Source organism: Myotis daubentonii, chromosome 15 (assembly GCF_963259705.1).
Source record: "Myotis daubentonii chromosome 15, mMyoDau2.1, whole genome shotgun sequence".
NCBI classification, from domain to species: domain Eukaryota; kingdom Metazoa; phylum Chordata; class Mammalia; order Chiroptera; family Vespertilionidae; genus Myotis; species Myotis daubentonii.
In genome coordinates, this window is record NC_081854.1 from 9,510,026 (window position 1) to 9,528,711 (window position 18,686).

An 18,686-nucleotide genomic window follows, 5' to 3' on the forward strand; every position below is an offset into this window, starting at 1 on the left:
AGGTGGGAGCACGTTTCCTTCCGACTGGCCTCGGCTGATCAGAAGCCGATCTGCTTCCTTAAAGGGAAAGGCCTCTTTCTGATGGAAAAGGGGGGCTCACAGGCTCTTCTCCGCTGGGGGCAGATTTGTCCAAAGTCCCCCCCCCAGTCCCCACCAGGCCGCTTCGGTTTGCACAGGCACACTGTTCCTTGCCAGGGGGCACACCTGTGTGGGTGGCCGGACCCTGGTGTGAGCTACTCCGGTGAATACGGGACCTGCAGGAGCCGGGGCAGGTATCTGGGTGCACGCTACACAAGGAATATGGCACCTGCAGGGGCCCCAAAGCATTCGGGGTACCGGAGACATGATGTCACCTCCTCAGGCCTTTCCAGAAGGGCTTTTTTAAAATTAACTTGACCTGATCTAGAACCTCAGAGAAACATACAGCATGCACTCTTCATATGTATATATATTTGGTTTTTTACAGAGAAGAAGTGAGAGGGATAGAGAGTTAGAAACACCAATGAGAGAGAAACATCGACCAGCTGCCTCCAGCACACCTCCTACTGGGGATGTGCCCGCAACAAAGGCACTTGCACCTGACCAGAATCGAACCTGGGACCCTTCAGTCTGCAGGCCGACACTCTATCCGCTGAGCCAGTGGTCAGCAAACTGCAGCTCGAGAGCCACATGTGGCTCTTGGCCCCTTGAGGGTGGCTCTTCCACAAAATACCACGTGCAGGCGTGCACATACAGGGCGATTGAAACTTCGTGGCCCGTGCCCAGAAGTTGGTATTTTGTGGAAGAGCCACACTCAAGGGGCCAAAGAGCCGCATGTGGCTCGTGAGCCACAGTTTGCCCACCACTGCACTAAGCCAAACTGGTCAGGACACAGCATGCACTCTTTATGGATGGATGGGTGGGTGGATGGGTGGATGGGTGGGTGGATGGGTGGGTGGGTGGATGGGTTGGTGGGTTGGTGGATGGGTGGGTGGATGGGTGGGTGGGTGGGTGGATGGATGGGTGGATGGGTGGGTGGGTGGGTGGATGGATGTGTTACCTACCGGACGGGGCCAGGCCTGGAGGAGTCTGCCTCGGGCCAGCCTGTAGTGTGTGGGTTCTTGACTTCGTGCAGGAGAGATGTCAAGCATGAGTCCAGGTGATGGTGAGAGTGTGTTCATTAAAGCTGGGACGGTGACACAGGAAGGGCTTAGGGGAGGAGAAGCTACAGGCGATGGGGCTGCCGTGGCTCACCGGGAAGTCAGAGACAAGCGGCTTTGGGACAGGTCATTGCTCCCCTGGCTGCAAGTCTTTGGAGACCCGTGGAGCTCAGGAGAGAGAGGGCAGAGACACACACCTGAGGGAGGGGGCCGTGGGCATGCTCTAGAGCAGTGGTTCTCAACCTTCCCAAGGAACCCTTTAATACAGTTCCTCATGTTGTGGTGACCTAACCATAAAATTATTTTCATTGCTACTTCATCACTGTAATTTTGCTACTGTGATGAATCGTCATGTAAATATCTGATATGCAGGATGTATTTTCATGGTTACAAATTGAACATAATGAAAGCATAATGATTAATCACAAAAACAATATGCAATTATATATGTGTTTTCCGATGGTCTTAGGCGACCCCTGTGAAAGGGTCGTTCGACCCCCAAAGGGGTCGCGACCCACAGGTTGAGAACCGCTGCTCTAGAGGGAGGGCAGCGCTGGGTTCTTTGTCTTGAGGCTTTTTCACTCTCCTCTGAGGACAGGAATCCTAGGTTCTATAACGGGCCAGGCTCATGTATGGTGATGCCGCACGATTCCCCTTCTCGGAGGTTCTAGAACAGGCTAAGCTGGCGTTTGGTGATATAGGTCAGGATAGGTGTGACCCTGCGGGGGGATTGACAGGGCGGATGAAATTGAACCTCCCAGGCCGGTTCCGTGTGGGCTCTGGGCGCCCCCTGGCGGCCACTGTCTCGCTTCCCCTTGAACTTGGGAGATCCTGCATTTGACCGTCCACAGAGGGACACTCAGAGAGAAAGGATGTGAATGTTCACGCAGGACCACGGGCGGCGCCACGAGACCGCTCCTGGCGCGGTCACCTGGAGTCCCCGCCTTGGGTGCTCCCACCCCCTCATAGCTACCCCCACGCCCCCGACCTCCAGCGGTTCAGTTCCCAGAAATTCACCCCCTGACCCACCCTCCGCCCTCCTGGGGGTGCTTCCAGCCTGTGCGCTGGGGATGGTGACTCACCCGCCACCTGGTCCCTCTCCCCACCTCTCTGGCCGCTTCTCTGTGCCCCCTTTGCTGTCTCCCTCCATTCATTCAGTTCCACTCATTCCTCCCACCCCCTTAATTTGATCTCCCTCTCCCACCTCCCTCTTTTTTTAAAAAAAATATTTTTTAATTGATTTCAGAGAGGAAGGGAGAGGGAAAGAGAGAGATAGAAACATCAGTGATGAGAGAGAATCATTGATTGGCTGCCTCCTGCATGTCCCACACTGGGGAGGGCATGTGCCCTGACCAGGAATCGAACTGTGACCTCCTGGTTTATCGGTTGACACTCAATCACTGAGCCACGCCAGCCCGGCCCCTCCTTCCTCCCTTTGTCCACAAGCACGTTTTAGAAGGCACTCCCACTGCCTCAGAGCCCACCCCCACGCCAGCACCGTCTCCCCAGACCAGTCAGTCCCCGAGCCCCAACCCCTGTGCCAACCCACATCCCCCCCCCGCCCCCCTGACAAGCACAGTAGGCAGCCACAGTCGGGTTTCTCTGCCCCAAACCCACTCTCCCGGCTGTCCCCATCTCAGCTTACCTGCTTTTAACTCCTGCCCCTTCATTCATTCATTCATTCATTCACTTTCCATTCATTCCCTTCTCCCTCTGCGTCTCCCCAGCAGCCAGGAGGGTGTTAGAGCCTCACTTTCTGGAACTGTGTTCCCAGCACCGTCCATGTCCCTCCCAGCAGAGGCCCCGCCGTCACCCAGACGTCCCACCAGAACACCCTGGGGCCATCCTTGGTCTCCCTCCCGCCCTCTCACACCCACTCGCAGCCTCTTGGCCAATCGGTCATTCCACCTTCAAAACGATCCGGAGCCCTGGCCGGGTGGCCCGGTTGGCTGGAGTGTCACGCTGTACACGAGAAAGGTTGTGGGTTCGATTCCCGGGCAGGGCACATACCTGGGTTTCAGGTTGATCCCTGGTGAGAGGCAACTGATTAATGTTTCTCTCTCTCTTCCTCCCCGCACCCCCCCTCAAATCAATAAAACCTATCCTTGGGTGAGGATTTAAAATAAAAAAAAAAAATGCCCAGCCAGTGTAGCTGAGTAATTAAGCGTCCACCTAGGGACCAGGAGGTCATGATTCCATTACCTGCGAGGGCACATGCCCAGGTTGTGGACTCAATCCCCATTGTGAGGCCTGCAGGAGGCAGCTGATTCTGTCTCATCATTGACAAAAAAATACATATATTTATATTTTTATTGATTTGAGAGGAAGAGAGAGGGAGAGATAGAAACATCAATGATGAGATAGAAACATTGATTGGCTGCGTCCTGCACGCAGCCCAGGCATGTGCCCTTGACTGGAATCGAACCCGGGACCCTTTAGCCCACAGGCTGACACTTTATCCACTGAGCCACACCAGCTAGGGCTGTATATTATTTTAAAGATCCAGAATCTGACCACTTCTCGCCTCCACTGATTGCACCCTGGCCCAGCACCACCCCCGCCCCCCCCCTCCCCCCGCACCACTGCAATTGTTTTCTTGCTGTTATTCCTGCTTCATCTCCTGCCCTACAGTCTGGTTCCCACCTGCAGCCAGAGGGACTCTGTCTGGTCCCAGGTTGCTTCACGGGCCTCATTCTCTCCTTGGCTGCAGGCACCTAGGTCTCCTTGCCCTGCCTGAGGCTTAAAATGATTTTCTTTAACATAAAAGTAGTTCATGCTTGTCACAGCAGGAATTGAAACCTACACAGAAGCCACCCAGGTGTTTTAAACAGGAAGATATTGAATACAGGGAACCGGGTGCTTACAGAACCCTGAGAGTGGAGCAGTGGGCTGTGGGCCCGGCCTCAGGGATGATGCCCTGGAAGGCAGACAGCACAGGACCCACGGACCAGGCGTGCTCCTGCCTCTGAGGCCGCCACCGGCACCCCTGGTTCAAGATCATTGTCCCGGCTGCGACCTGGATCACTTCTGCCGTCCACCTCTCTGGAGGGACTCTAACTGCGGCGACCGTCCTGCATCCAGAATCCAGCGGCCAGAGTGTCTGGGAAATGCAGTGGCTGCTCCAGCCCCGGCAGTGAGGCGGCAGTGAGGCCAGCCAAGCCCACAGTATCCCCCAAAATAAAGAGCAGGGAGCCCTGGCCGGTGTGCTCAATGGTTAGAGCAGTGTCCCACACACGGAAGGTTCTCAGGTTTGATTCCTGGTCAAGGGCAAGTACCTGGGTTGCAGGTTGGATCCCTGGCCCTGGGTTGGAGCACATGTGGGAGGCAACCAATCAATGTGTCTCTCTCTTGCACTGGTGTTTCTCTCTCTCTCTCTCTCTCTCCTTACCTCCCTCCCTCCCTCCACTCTCTCTAAAGTCAGTGGGGCCCGAGCTGGTTCCATTCCAGTCAAAGGCACATGCCCGGGCTGTGGGCTTAACCCCCAGTAAGGGGCACGCAGGAGGCAGCCGATCAGTGATTCTCTGTCATCACTGATGTTTCTCTCTCTCTCCCCCTCTACCTTCTTCTCTGAAATTAATAGAAATATATTTTTAAGTCAATAGGAAAATAACCTCGTGTGAGGGTTAACAAAACAAAAGAACAGGGAGGAAGCCGAGACATAGAAAAGCAGATGTGAGGAAGACAGTAATGTCAACAGATGATCGCTGGCACCAATTCAACAGCAACAGGAATCCCCAGTTTGGGGTGCGGGGACAAAGGAAATTGTATTCAGGGCAAAACAGCTCAACTGTCACACAGCGAGGCAAGCCCCTCTCCACCACGCTCTGCGGGACCTGCCTCTGCATTGTGGTCAGTGTCTCAGCTCAGCCAGGGCGAGGGTCTTCAGTCTTAGGTGGAAAGGGAAACTGCTCCCAGAGCCCGGGGAGCTGGCTTACATAGAAGTTCCCAACCCTGGTCCCTGCGGAGTTTCTCCTCATGCAAATGAGGACTCCAAATCCTTGCCATTTGATTGGTCCAAAAAGCACGGTCCTGATTGGTCAGAATAGAGTTGCTCTGGCTGGTCGAGCTGCACAGCTCCTGATTGAATGGGGAAAGCCTCCATCCTATTGGTTGAAATAGGATTGCAGGGTCTGCTTCAGGGATCACAGGGCAGAAACACGGTGCAGACAGGCAGTTAGTGCAGAGCCAGGTAGCCCAATGCAGTTTTCTCCCGGAAGTGCAATTTACATGAGAGGCCTCTGTGTGGACATGGCTGGTTAGGCTGTTTTTTGTTTTAATTTGAGCACAGTTAGCCACCAGGAGTCCTTAGTAGGTGTCTTCTTTCTCAGGGTTCACAGCAGCAATCCCCATCATTCCCCATCCAGGTGTGGCCCGTCAGCCCCAGCGTGCATCCTCCCGGGCCTTCGCTGCCTGTGTTTATACACATCGTAGACTAGTCGGGGTCATATTGCGCCCTTTCCCCATTTAACAGTTCTCTGGGACAGATCCTAAGTGTCTCCCCAGATCATTAAAAATCCTTCCAAAAGCTGATCTTTCCTAAGTGGTAGTGAAATGCAAGTGTGAACACCCCACTTGTCAAAGCCCATTTCTTACTGTTCTACATTCGGACTGTTTCTGTTTCTGATCTTCCAGATAGCACAGTGGCAGGCATCGTTGCGTACAGCGAGGAATCTCTGTCCACATTTCAAATTCCTATTTTTTTTAAAAGTTTTCTCCGCGATAGAAAAGTCACAGGAAGGAGAAAGCGGCCCCTGGATCCCCACAGAGACCTTGGGCAGGGCAGGCTGCTGAGCCCGTGCGGACCTGTTTGTCCACAAAGCGTCAGAACATAAACAAGTCCGTTATGTTCTACCCCTGGGTTAGCGGCCAGTCTCCCTCCCTGGCGTGGCCGGGGCTGCCCAAGTCCATGACCGCATTTCCTCCCATTCTACACGGCGCTGTGCGGGACCTGCCCCTGCATTATGCTTTCCCCCCCGTTTCCGGCCATTCCCTTAGGGCACGTCCCCAAGAGAGCAATCAGTGGGCCAAAAGGTAAAGTCTTTGTGAGGGGTCTTTGGCTCAGATTGCAAGTTTCCATGCTTTTTTTTTTTTTTTTTAAGCCATTTTTTCCCCCCCTAACATTGTTTTCATAGCAAACCCTCTCTGGACTTACCCTGTGCCGGGCCCCGTTCCAAGCGCTTTCAGATGCAGACTCACTTAGTCCTTGTGATAAACCAGTGAGGTGGGTAACATCATGATGTCCATTTTCCGAATAGGAACCCTGAAGCACAGAGGTGAGTAACCTTCACAAGGTCACACAGCTGATAAGCAACTGAGCTGGGATTTGAAATCAGGACGCTGGATCCCAAACCCAAGCTCTGAACAATTCTCAGCTGCCGCCTACAGATGGCCTCCGTCCTCTGAAAGAGTCAAGTCGCCCTGATTCTGCGGCACAGATGACCCAGTTAGTGGGTAGATCTTTCCATTTGTTCTATATCACAGGGGCAGGTCCAGGTCTTGTGGTGCCTAAAGCTTTGCAGTTTGGGGAACCCCTTTAGGAAAAGTTACACATTAAAAAGGAAACGTAGGGCCCTGGAAGGAGCCAGCACACATCTCGCTCCAGCCCAGGTGCCTGTCTCCCAGAATTATCAGGGATATTTTCAAACAGTCAAGCTTTCCGTGTACCCTGCCATCGAGACCCTTCCACTCACATTTCACTGTGCTCTGGTTTTGTTTTTAATGAGAATCAATTGGCCACCTCCTACATTCCTCCCACTGGGGATCAGGCCCACAACCCGGGCATGTGCCCTGACCGGAAATCGAGCTGTGACCCTCGGTTCATAAGTCGACGCTCAACCACTGAGCCACACCGGTTTCTGCTGCATCCGCCCATTCATCCCGACTATTTAAGGCACTTCCAAGGAAGGCACAGGCGTCAGCTCAGCTTGCAAATCGTTTAACTAGAGTTCAGCATTCCCAAGTTTTTCCTTTTGCGGGAAAATTCAGATGTGAAATGTTTAATCGACGTGCAGTAAAGCACGCACATGCCTTCGCCACAGAACCGTCTGTGCACACAGGGGAACGCGGACATTTCCTCTGGCCGTAAAACCGTGAATTTCCTGTGCACTCGGCCTCCTGTCCAGGCTGCAGGGTTCGCCCTTGAGCAGCTGTGGCCGCCTCGCCCCGTCCATGAAGCCGGCGGATGCGCTGACGGCCACCTCTGGACATTAAGGGTTTCCTCCCTTCTCCCAGCAGGTTCCTCAGATTCATTCCCCAGGATGTTTACTGGGTCACAGGCCAGGGCTTAAGGCTTTTTTTAAAAAAATCTTTATTGTTGAGTTTTACACAGGTTGCTTACGGCTCTTTAGCAGGCACCTGGAAGCTTTCATTTTCATCTCAGCCTACCATCCTACCTCTCCCCCACCCAGCTGTTTTGTCTGTACAATATTCCCTTTTATTTTTAAGACAGGAGAGAAGAGAGGAACAGTTTCTTAGTCATGATGTTTTACAGGATGTTGGGGGGTGGGTGGGGGTGGCTCTGACGTCTCCCCCTTCGCCAATTTCTTTTCTAAATTGCTTGCTCTATTTTCATAAGTATCTTGTCCTGGAAAAACCTTTCCAAGCAGCCGCAATAAAAAATAGAGCATGTATAACAGAAAACTAAAAATACTGAACACTTGTCTCTTACAAAAGATAACCTAGACCAGTGGTTGGCAAACTCATTAGTCAACAGAGCCAAATATCACCAGTACAACGATTGAAATTTCTTTTGAGAGCCAAATTTTTTCAACTTAAATTACATAGGTAGGTTCATTGTTATTAACTTAATTAGGGTACTCCTAAGCTGGCCTTTGCTAAAAACGTCCTCAATCTGATTGAGGTACGTTCGCTGAGGTCTACCCCTTCCAACTCTCCCATCCACACTTGTCTTGTATACTCGTTTCTCCTTTCGTTCATCCTCTCTATATGTCCAAACCATCTCAACACACCTTTCTCAATCCTCAACACTACATCTTCTTTCACTCCACAAGCCAGACACCCAGGTGTGAACCTCCCCTCCCCACCAGCCTGCCAGCGCGCCTCCTCTCAGACCCTCCTCATGGGAAAGGGTGGCCCACTTTGTCCCCAAGGGACAGGCCCTCTGCTACGTCCGGGGTTCTCACCAGGGTTGGAGGACATGAAGGTTCTGGAACCTACATCCCTGTGAGCTAGAGGGGGACGGACAGGGAAGCTGCCCACAGCAGGGGGAGTAACACACAAGGCCCAGGTGTTGGTCTGAAGGTGCTTTATTGAAGGATGAGGCTCCGCATCCACCATCAGCTACAACCTGGGGACAGAGGAGGCGGCTGAGGGTGGACGAGGGCAGTGGGGGCCCCATGTTCTCACCCACTTGACACCCCCCTCTGGTTTGGCTCTTCTGCATCTGGTGCAGTTACCAGGTTTGGGACAGGCCTGGGGAGCCCGTGGGTGCCACAGGAAGGAGAAGGGGGTGTCACTCACTGGATCTCCCGGAACGCCCGCTTCTCCACGAGCTTCACCTTGTACTTGCGCTTGAACCTGGAGAAAAAAGGAGAGCGGTTAGTGATGCACACCCACCAAACAAGGGGGGGTTGTCCCCACGCAGCCTCCGAGGACCCCCTCCAGGCAGTCTCCAAGCACCCCCCCACCCCCACCCCCGCCGGCAGCAGCCCTCACTTGGCTCTCTCCCGGGGCTCGATCATGTTTCTCTTCTGGAAGCTCTTGAACCGGTCACGGAGGATGTTGCCCTCGGGCTGCGGGAAGAGGAGGTGTCACTGGGCGCCGGGCAGAACCCCAGGCCTCTGACCTCTCCGAGGGTCCAGCCAGGGCTCAGGGGGGGCTCACTACAGTTTTCCCATCAGCAGAGCCTCGGGCACCAGGGCTCAGCTGGCCCTGAGCTCGCGGGGTGACGGTACTGACCTCCCGCTGCCTGAGCTGGGTTTGCAGAATCACCGGAAAGAGGCCGGTGAGGTGGAAGGGGGCGCACAGGCAGAGGGAACGGTCAGGCCAGGGGTCAAAGAGTGGCACAGCAGGCCCACTGAGGCAGCACGGGGCTGCAGGCTGAGGCCAGACCTCGCAGGCCAGTGGCCGGGTGAGACACAGGGCTCCCTCCGGGGCACTGGGGAGCCACGGAGGCTCCAAGTGGGGGAGGAACATGGTCCGTTCTGAGCTTTAGGGTGACCCTCTGGGACTGGAGTGGACAAGGGCAGCAGACCAGGGGCTGCGACGGGGCCTGGCTGGGACGAAAGGCCTCTGAAACCCTCATGTCAGCTGCCCCGCACCCCTGGGGACCGCAATCTCACCCGTGCCCTCAGCCCCCAGGCATCAGCCCACTGGCCCAGCCTGGGGGCAGCCAGAGTGTCGCCCACAGCCCCTGGGGGGCACGGGGAGCAAGGATGATGTCATCACCGGGCACGGGCTCTCCCTCACAGACCTCAGCACCCCCAGCTGGGCCAGTACCTTCAGGGTCCGGAGCGAGTCGGCCAGCTCCGAGCTGAGCTGCACGTCAATGTCGGGGGCCTGGTACCTGGAGGGCAGGGCAGGGCGTTCAGGGGCCGGGACCAGGCAGAGTCCAAAGACCCCTCTTGGGAAAGTGGGCTGGGCAGTGGCCTCTGAGGACACGGGGACTCGGGGGAGACATGGTCCCGCAGGAGGGCCAGGCTGAGCACAGGCAGGGCACTGGGATGGGGATCAGGACCCCTGCCGGCCTCCCCCAGGGTCCCCCAGCCCGGGCCTCACTTGAGCCGCCCCAGCCTGCGGGGCTTGTCGGCCTCGGCCAGCCGCTGTGCCCGCCGCCGTTCCCGCCGCCGCGCCAGCTCCGCCAGCCGCTGTGCCACCTGGGCCTTGATCCCGCGCAGCCTGAAGAGCTCCTGGTGCCGCAGCCGGGCGGCCCGCACCGCGGCCTGCTGTACCCGCTGCAGGACAGCTGGAGTCAGGCCTCAGCACAGCGCCCTCTGCCCTGCGGGGCCTGGTCTCCAGCCGGGACCTCCGCCACCTCCCACAGGATGGCTCTCCTGGCCACCGGCGCCCGGGTCACAACAGGCCAGCGGCTCCAGTTCCCTCACCGCTTGGCCTCCCCGAACCTCCTCACCCATCAGTCCCAGCGCCCCGAACGGGCAGGAGGACCTTGGTCTAGCCCCGTGGTCGGCACACTCATTAGTCAACAGAGCCAAATATCAACAGTACGACGACTGAAATTTCTTGAGAGCCAAATTTTTTAAACTTAAACTATATAGGTAGGTACATTGTTATTAACTTAATTAGGGTACTCCTAAGGCTTAGGAAGAGCCACACTCTTCCTAAGGGGCCAAAGAGCCGCATGTGGCTCGCGAGCCGCAGTTTGCCGACCACAGGTCTAGCGTGTTCCCCTGCATCCCATGAACCCAGAGTGGTGCCTGGAGGGCGCTGGGAAATAGTCTCTCTCAGCTGGCAGAGCGGCTGCGAAGATCCCGAAGCGGGGGGGGGGGGCAGCTCCGGGGACTACAGAAGCGGGTTGCAGGGACCAGACCAGAGAGGGCGGGCTGCGGACACGATAGAAAGCAGGCTGAAGACAGAAGAAATCAGGCTGCGGGAGCGGAGAGAGCAGACCCGAGCCCACGGTGCTCACCAGCTTCCGGGCGGCCTTTTCCCGCCGACGCTGCTGCTCCGTCTTCTTCTCCGCGGCGGCCAGGCGGGCAGGTGTGGTGGCCTCGGCTCCTCCGAGCTCGTCCTCTCTGGCCTGGTCTCCAGCCCCCTCGGGCGCCTGGTCCTGGCCCTCGCCTGGCTCCCCCTCCCCGTCCGACTCCTCCAGCAGCCCCTGGCACATCTCCTCGAACACAGACTCCTGGGGGAGAGCGGGTGTCAGGGGCCAGGGAGGCTGTCAGGGGCCAGGGAGGCTGTCAGGGGCCAGGGAGGGTGTCAGGGGCCAGGGAGGCTGTCAGGGGCCAGGGAGGCTGTCAGGGGCCAGGGAGGCTGTCAGGGGCCAGGGAGGCTGTCAGGGGCCAGGGAGGGTGTCAGGGGCCAGGGAGGCTGTCAGGGGCCAGGGAGGGTGTCAGGGGCCAGGGAGGCTGTCAGGGGCCAGGGAGGCTGTCAGGGGCCAGGGAGGGTGTCAGGGGCCAGGGAGGCTGTCAGGGGCCAGGGAGGCTGTCAGGGGCCAGGGAGGCTGTCAGGGGCCAGGGAGGCTGTCAGGGGCCAGGCGAGGGGCAGATGGGAGGAGGGGCGGGCGGGCAGGTGTGGGCTCACCCGGGTGGCGGCCTGCTCGGCGGGGGGCAGGGCCAGCTGCCGCTCCAGCTTCTCCGCCTCCCTCTGCCGCTGCAGCTCCACCTCGTGGGCTTCCCAGAGCAGTGTCTGAGAGGGACAGGGCAGGGTGAGGGCCCGGGCCTCTCCTGGAGTTACCCACCTGGCCCCCACCCCAGCCCCTCCTCTCCCTGGTCCCCAGTTACAGCCTCACCCCGCCCTCCCCGCAGTGGCCAGAGGGGGCTCCTGGCTTCCCTGCCAGTTCCCGTACGGACAGTCTGGGCTGCACACACCGAGTTTCATTTACATGAAACACCCAGAAACGGCAAATCCGTGGACAGGAAAGAGCGGGGTGGTGCCTAAGACGGGGAGACGGGACTGGGGGCAATGAGCATGGTGGTGCCATCTACAGGGCTCAGCGCATACACGCGGCACCACTGACATGTGCCCCTAAGTGGGTGCATCCTATGGCACAGGAGTCACATCTCTGCAAAGCATTACATATGTTTAGAAAATGACTGACCTTCCCCCTCCTCCCCAGCACCCACGCTGCCCGTGCCTGTCCGAGGGGAGCGGACTGCGGCCAGGCTCCTCCTCCCGCCATCAGGGCGAGGGGTTTGTGTCTGCAGACACCACGCCGTTACCACGTGGGCCCGCCCCCCACTCCTGTTGCTCAGACACCCGCTAATGCACGATGTGGAACAGCATTCACGCGTGTCCTGCATCTACTCATGACCTCATTTCTCTCCGGGAACATGTGCTCCCCGAGGGGGGAGTGTCCCCACTGCTCACACCTGTGCTCAACAAACGTCTGTGAGATGAACAGTGACTCTCACAGGCAGGTTTCTTGTTGCTAAACTATCCTCGGCCTCAGACAAACCTCACTTGGTCACAGGGCGTCTGTTAACGGTTTAAGGCCCCTTTGCACCAACGCACCATGAACTTCCTGAAGTTGTACCCACTGGACCCGTCTGAAACTCCCATTCTCCTCTTCCCACAGCACATGCCCCATTCTCAGCCGTGTTCCCTCCTCCAGGGAGCCCTCCTGACCCCAAGGCTGGGTGTGGTTGTCCCTCTGAGTCCCCAGCTCTGGGTGGACACGGAGAACGTGCCAGGCGAGGGAATGCCGACCCCGCGACATAGGCACCGGCTGAGGAGAGGGCTGTGTACCTGGTGGTCCTCAAAGGACGGGTTGTAGGAGGCTCCGGAGGGTGTCACCTCCACAGCGGGCACCTGGGACGGCTTGGTGTGGAGACGCGGCGGCCGCTGGACAAAACCAAAGCAGGTGAGGCCTGGGAGCTCCGGGCGCCCCTCCGCACGAGTCCAGGCCGGGAGGTGCAGTGGGAGCCGGCGTCTGGGACAACGGCCACCTGGCTCCCCCGGGAGTGGCACCCCCAGGCCCAGCCGGCTCCCCACAGGGGCTCTGCCCGCCTTTCCTGAGACCAGTCCCTGTGACCCCCACGGGGGGGGGGGGAGGGGGGGCGCGACACCTGAGTCACCACGGCCTGTCACCGCGGCCTGTGCCGGTCAGAGCAGCGCCTGCCGACAGACTCAGAGCGCAGCCCCCACCCCCTGGGGGCCTGTGAGAGCCACACAGTCCCGGCTCCACCCGCACCCTCTGCACCTTAACAAGACCCCGGTGACGCGAGTGCTCCCTCCGGCTGAGCAGCACCCTCACAGCCTCCACCTGCGGACTTGCCTCGTCCCTGCCCCTGCCCGTCGGGCCTCCCCAGCCGAGGCCCTGTCTCCAGCAGAAGCCGGGGTCACCCTGGATGCCCTGCCCTCGTCCCCCTCCCACCCAACCCCGTCTCCCCAGAGCCCAGATCCCACCCGCTCCTTTGCACCAAAACATCAGCAGAATAAAACTCTGAAACCTGAGCTGCTCCCTCCGCCTCCCCCCGAACCCAACCCGCAGAGGACGCCTGCAGGTCCCCCCGCTGCCCGGCCTGGAGGCTCCCCAGGTCCCAAACCCTCAGTACCTTCTTCTCTGCAGCAAGGGCTTCCCTGAAGCACCTGCTCTCCCCCTTCGAGGCCCCGCCCCGTCCGCTGCTCCCCAGCCCCTCCCTCGGCCCTGACCGCCGGACGCCTCTCAGGCGCAGCCTCACCTTCACGCCCTTCTTCTTGGTCTGCTCCAGGAAGAAGGGGTCCTGGCCGGCCAGCGGCCGCTCCAGAGGGTCTGCGGAGGCAGAGGGTGCTGGGGCTGGCCCGTGGGGAACCGCCGTGGCCCCTCTGACCCTCCCCTTCTCACAAAGATGGCTCTGAAGCCGGGGCCAGGGAAGACTGATGCTCAGACCCCGAGGGACCTCGAAAGCCAGGCAAAGAGCAGCTGGTGGGCTCCCCAAGGCAGGAGAGCCGGGGCTGAGGGCGGGAGCCGGCCCTCAGGGCGCCACTTTGAGACCCTGCCGAAGAGGGTGTGAAACACCCACAGGGCACCCCTTAGACATCAGCACAGCCCTGCGCCCGCCCCCAGGTGACAGCCCGCCCCCAGGTGACAGCCCGCCCCCAGGTGACAGACCGCCCCCAGGTGACAGCCCGCCCCCAGGTGACAGACCGCCCCCAGGTGACAGACCGCCCCCAGCTGACAGCACACTCACTGTCTGTGGCCCAGAGGTCGTAGAAGGGCCGCTCCGCGGTGTCCGGGGGCCCGGGCCTGGCTTTGGCCGCAGGAGGGCAGCGGAGCCGGGCCTGCGCCCTGCGCACCTCCCGGGGCAGCTCGCCCTGCTTGGCCAGCCTCTCCCATAGCTGCTCCTTCCGCCTGAGCTTCTTGGCGTTGGGGACCTGGTGGGCGAGGACGCTGGGCGGGGGAAGCGCACAGGCCAAGTGGGTGAGGGGAGCCTGGGAAGGGCCTGGCTCCCCCAGTCGGCCCCCACCCCTGCTCACCCCCACACTCAGGCACCCGCCTCCAGCAGCCCCTCTCCCAGGCGCCCTCCCCAGGCCAGCTTCCTCCCAGCAGCCTTAGAGAGCATCTCCCCTGGTCCATCTACAGCCCAGGCCTCTCTGAGCCTGAGACCCAGCAAAGCAACGCCTCTGGGGCCCCTGCCCCGACGTCTCCCAGGCACCTCCCACCCACACAACACCGACCTCAGCAACGTCCCCAAAGCTCCTCCTCCTGCCACACTCCCATCTCCGGGTCGCCCCCCGCCTCCACCCACTGCCACCCATCGCCTGACCACCTGCCCCTTCCTCCAAGCCCGGCCTGACCCACCTCCTGCCCCCCACCCCCCCAAATCCCTGGGCAGGTCCAGGTCCCACCCTCGCCTGCTCCAGCCACAGCACCCCGGCCCTGCCTCACGCCCTCCAATCGTTCTCCAAGGCCCAAATCTGACCCCACCCCTGCCCTCCAAGTGACCCTCACACCCCCGCCCTCCCCAGGAGGTGAGCGGTGAGCGGGGCACAGGCAGGAGGCCCCGCCCGGGGGGAAGCAGGGCCCAGGCGTGTGGCACTCACTCTTTGGGGGCAGGGATCTTGGACGTGTTCTCTAACACCAGGTCCACCCGCAGGGGTTTCTTGAGGAGCAGTGGCCTCTTCTGGCCTTTGGTGCTCTTCCTGCCCCGCTCTGGGGGGGAGAAAGGAGAGGAGTCAAGGCCGAGGCCTCCTCGTGCCCCAAGACCAGCTCCGCACCCACCACACTGCCGTTCCTGGGACCTGCGTCCCAGCAGACCTGGGGGCCCCAGGCTGACTCAGGCCCCTGCCTGGGGGAGGATGCCCCCAAGGCTCTGCCTCCCACACCACCCCCCGGGGCCAGCCCCGTGTTGGGCGCAGAGGGAGTCAGCCCCACACACACGAGGCTCCCAGACACAGCGGGGACATGGCCACAGAACCAGGACCAACAAAGAAGGAAGCAGGTGGCCAGGTGACACCGAGGCCAGGAAGTGGGCTCAGGACCCGACATGGCCAATTTCCAGCACAACAGCCTTTTACTTCTAAAACCTCACAGCGAGAAGCGAGACCTCCAGGACAAAACCCGCTCCCGCCCACGGACCGTGGGACCACGTGGAAACGACCTGTTCCTCTGCGCCCCAAAATGAGGTTGACGACCTCACAGGGCGGTGTGGGCAGCCTGTGAGCTCGAAGCCGCTGCCGCCTCTCTAACCTAAAGCAGGACCCACACCTGCCCCTCCTGTTCCCAGACCGTCCCCACCAGCAGAGCCTCCTGCTTCCTCCCCGGCCGAGGGCAGGTCCTGACGGCCCGGAGCCCAGATCCTCTTCTGGGAAACGCGCCTCCTCAACCACCTTCCCCCGCTGAAGGTCTCCTCTGCCTGGAGGTGGCCTGGTCCCCCTCTTCCTGCTCACTGACACGGTTACTCGCTTTGGTGAGAACAGGTCCCCTGACTGATCTCCAACGTGACCGTGAAGCCTTAGAGAGGCTTGCCACGTGCTGCACACGGCCGTCAGCTCTCCCATGAAGCAGACCCCTTCGCCTGCTCTGCCCCCCCAGATCCCCGTTACAGCAGGTGCCTGTTCCCGGTCTGTTTCCAGGTGCCGTGGACCCCCTCACCGTCCCCCACTCACTCCCCACCTGTCTCAGCACCTCCCAGCCCTGCCTTCCGCCAAAAGATAGCCAGCAAGCAGGTCGAGGCAAGTGTCTCACCTACTCGTTCAGGTGCGCCCTCTACTCCTTATCGAAGCGCGTTTTAGTAACTAAAGCCGGTCTGATTCCTTCCCTGGGGGGTCCTTGGCTTGCTTTTCGGCAAACGAATGCGCCCAGCTATTTGACGTCTAATCTACTCATCGAGACAGACCCCCGCCGGCTTTTCTGTGCATTGAGATCTCCGCTACCCCAAAGAGGAAACCCGACTCCTTTACGGCAGGGCCTGGCCTGCTTTCTGCTCATCCCAGGCCCTCTTGTTTATGAAAGGGCTAAAGAGAATAAACCGGGGCGGAGAAAGACTTCTTGTGCTCAGCGGACACCTTGCAGAACGCTTGCAGCCCCGAGCACAGCGTAGCCCAGGTAACCCGAAGACGCCTGGCATGGGAGGAGCCAAGGACAGACCGGACCCTTACGTGGGCAGAGCGGCTTGCAGCCAGCAAGGATTGACAAAAACCTCTCTCTGCTCTCTTGGCTGATGCCTTTCTCGGTCTCAGCCCACCTGCACCCAGGTGCCTGGAATAAATCTTTTTGGATACCTTATGGCCTCATGTCACAGGTGCACGACCCCGGCCCACGCTGCCGAACCTTTCAGTTTACAGTGAAGCCCCTTTTAGGAAGGGTTTGCCATCCGAGCCATGTCATCGGCCCAGACACTCTCAGAGGCCGAGGTGGGCTCGACAAGGACCCACCGTTGCCTAGCAACACCCCACAAAGCCCTTCCTCACTCACCTCTGTCCTTGGGGCCAGTATCCACGAAGAAGAGTTTATCATCGGGGGCCTCCGACACCAAGCCACTGGGAGGTGGAAATACAGAATGTCAGCCACAAAAATAAAAATAAAATAAAGAATGTCAGCCACATCCTCTAGGAATTGATCGACTTCCGGATGTCGGGGAGGGAGCAAGGTGCTGCGGAAGGAGTAGGTTTCGCCTGGCAGGGGGGGCTCAGCTTCCGCTTATGCCCATTCAAGCACCCTCTTGCCGGGGTGGGACCCCTTCAGGCTGAGGCTTCCGCCGTCGGCTTACAGAACGTAATGCTTAAAGCCCACGGCGCCAGGCTGGGTGCACGGGTCACACGGACTCTAGGAGGTTACAGCACCGGTTTACCTGAATCCTAACTTAACCGGGAGTCCAGTACCTGGTCACCCTACCAAGTCCCTCAGTCGCCCACCCAGGTCCCCAGCACAGACGTTCCCAGCACCCCGGAAGCCCCCCCCCCCTTCGCTCGGCCTCCCCGGACCGTACAGAACCGGGCCCAGCAGCCGGAAGTCCCGCCCCCACGCACCCGCTCGTGCGCTCCTGCAGCCGCACGTCCTCTAGGAACTGGTCGATTTCCAGCCCCAGCGGCTCCTGAGCGAGCCGCCGCCAGCCCCGCTTCTTGTTTCTGGGGCCTCGCCGCCGCCGCCTCAGCGCCGGGTCCACCGAGGTGGGCCGCAGCCCCAGGAAGCCGGAATCGGCCTCGCTTTTCGAGCGGAGCTTGCCGCTGCCGCCGCTGCTTCCCGCCGCCATCTTGTTAAAGGAAGACTCCGGCTGCCGGAAGCGGAAATGCAGTGTGGAGCATGCGCGCGCAACACCCCCCTCACACACACCCCTCCACCCCCGCTCACTCTCGGCACCCACGTCGGTGGCCGCCATCTTGGTAAAGTGGATGCAGGGGCCCAGGCGCAGGGAGGCGGCCATCTTGAGAAAGGGCAAATGGCTCCTCCCTCCTCCGTGGATTCCCGTCCGCCGCGGGATTTTGGATACCTTGGCTCCCGCCCTCGCCAAACATCTTGCCCAGACGCCCAGGAATATTTTTAAATCGGAGTACTATTTTTTAAAAAAATAGTCTCCTTAGAAAAGAAAAATCGGAACCATGACTGGCAGATGCGGAGCGAGACACGTTCCAACCTCAGAGCGCTCGGCCGGTCCGTGTACCCACCCTGGAACCCCGGAACCCCGGAACCCCGGAACCCCGAGGGCTCTCGGAACGTGGAGGTGGAGGCGCAGGAATGCACCTGCGGGGAATGTTAGACACGCCCTGTCGGGACCCCGCCGGGGCCATTAACCTGGGGCCGTGAACCCGGGGCCAGCCACGGAGCCCGGCCTCGGTTTCCCCGCCTGCACAACGGGGGCGATAGCAGCGCCTCGGCCTCGGAGGCCTTTCTGAGGCAGAAACGAGGTCCGTGCATTTCTGCAACGCGCTCAGGAGCGTGCCCGGCGCCGGAACGTGGGCTCTTGCCGTGGCTTCATCATGGACTCAACGACGTCTCCACTGTTTACAAATAAGGAAGGAAGCTCGGCGGCCCTGGCACCCGCCCAGGCCTCCGGGGCCTCCTGGCGGCGGCTCTGGTCTCAGGGAGGCAAAGGCGCGGAGCGGGGAGGCGCCCCGGGAAGGAGCCGGGCTCTGGAAGCCCGGGCGCCCGCCGCCGGTCCGGCTCCCGAGCGGCCGCCAGGGGGCGCGGGGAGCCGCGTCCCGGGCGCCGTGGGTGTGGCCTGGGGCGTGTGTCCACCGCCCAGTCCCCGGGCGCGAGCGCGCACACGGGGTGCGGGGGTGCAGCACCGCCCCTCCCCAACCCCCCAGGAGCCCGTGCGTCCCCGGGGCGACGTGTCCGGAGCTGCGCGCCCGGTGGCTGGGTGTCGGCGGGCGGGGCCGGCTGCGCCCGATCGCGCGCTCACAAGCCCGGTTCCCAGGCCCCCGCGGCGGGCGGCGGCGGGAGGGGTGTCCCGGGGGGAGGGCCCCGGAGTAACTTTTCTACGGAAAATA

At 60.2% G+C, this 18,686-nt stretch overlaps 1 protein-coding gene and 1 non-coding gene across 3 annotated transcripts; both read right to left on the reverse strand.

Moving 5' to 3' along the window:
- Positions 1–8,386: 8,386 nt before the first annotated feature.
- Positions 8,387–17,474, reverse strand: NOP53 (NOP53 ribosome biogenesis factor). 2 transcript variants are annotated; one of them, XM_059666004.1, is made up of 13 exons: positions 17,226–17,473; positions 16,672–16,736; positions 14,799–14,907; positions 13,946–14,145; positions 13,457–13,527; positions 12,522–12,617; positions 11,358–11,462; positions 10,744–10,959; positions 9,876–10,051; positions 9,597–9,663; positions 8,814–8,890; positions 8,619–8,675; positions 8,387–8,445 (listed from the first exon to the last, which is right to left on the reverse strand). In XM_059666004.1, exons 1-13 carry the CDS (start codon positions 17,447–17,449, stop codon positions 8,439–8,441), a joined length of 1,470 nt encoding a protein of 489 aa, XP_059521987.1. In that variant the 5' UTR covers positions 17,450–17,473; the 3' UTR covers positions 8,387–8,438. The 2 variants fall into 2 exon arrangements, with proteins under 2 accessions (XP_059521987.1, XP_059521988.1); XM_059666005.1 differs by lacking the exon at positions 8,387–8,445 and having other exon boundaries at positions 8,615–8,675; positions 17,226–17,474.
- LOC132217705 (small nucleolar RNA SNORD23) lies at positions 9,443–9,551 on the reverse strand. The gene has a single exon (XR_009448973.1). It is a non-coding gene; the product is annotated as a small nucleolar RNA SNORD23 (small nucleolar RNA).
- Positions 17,475–18,686: the final 1,212 nt, after the last annotated feature.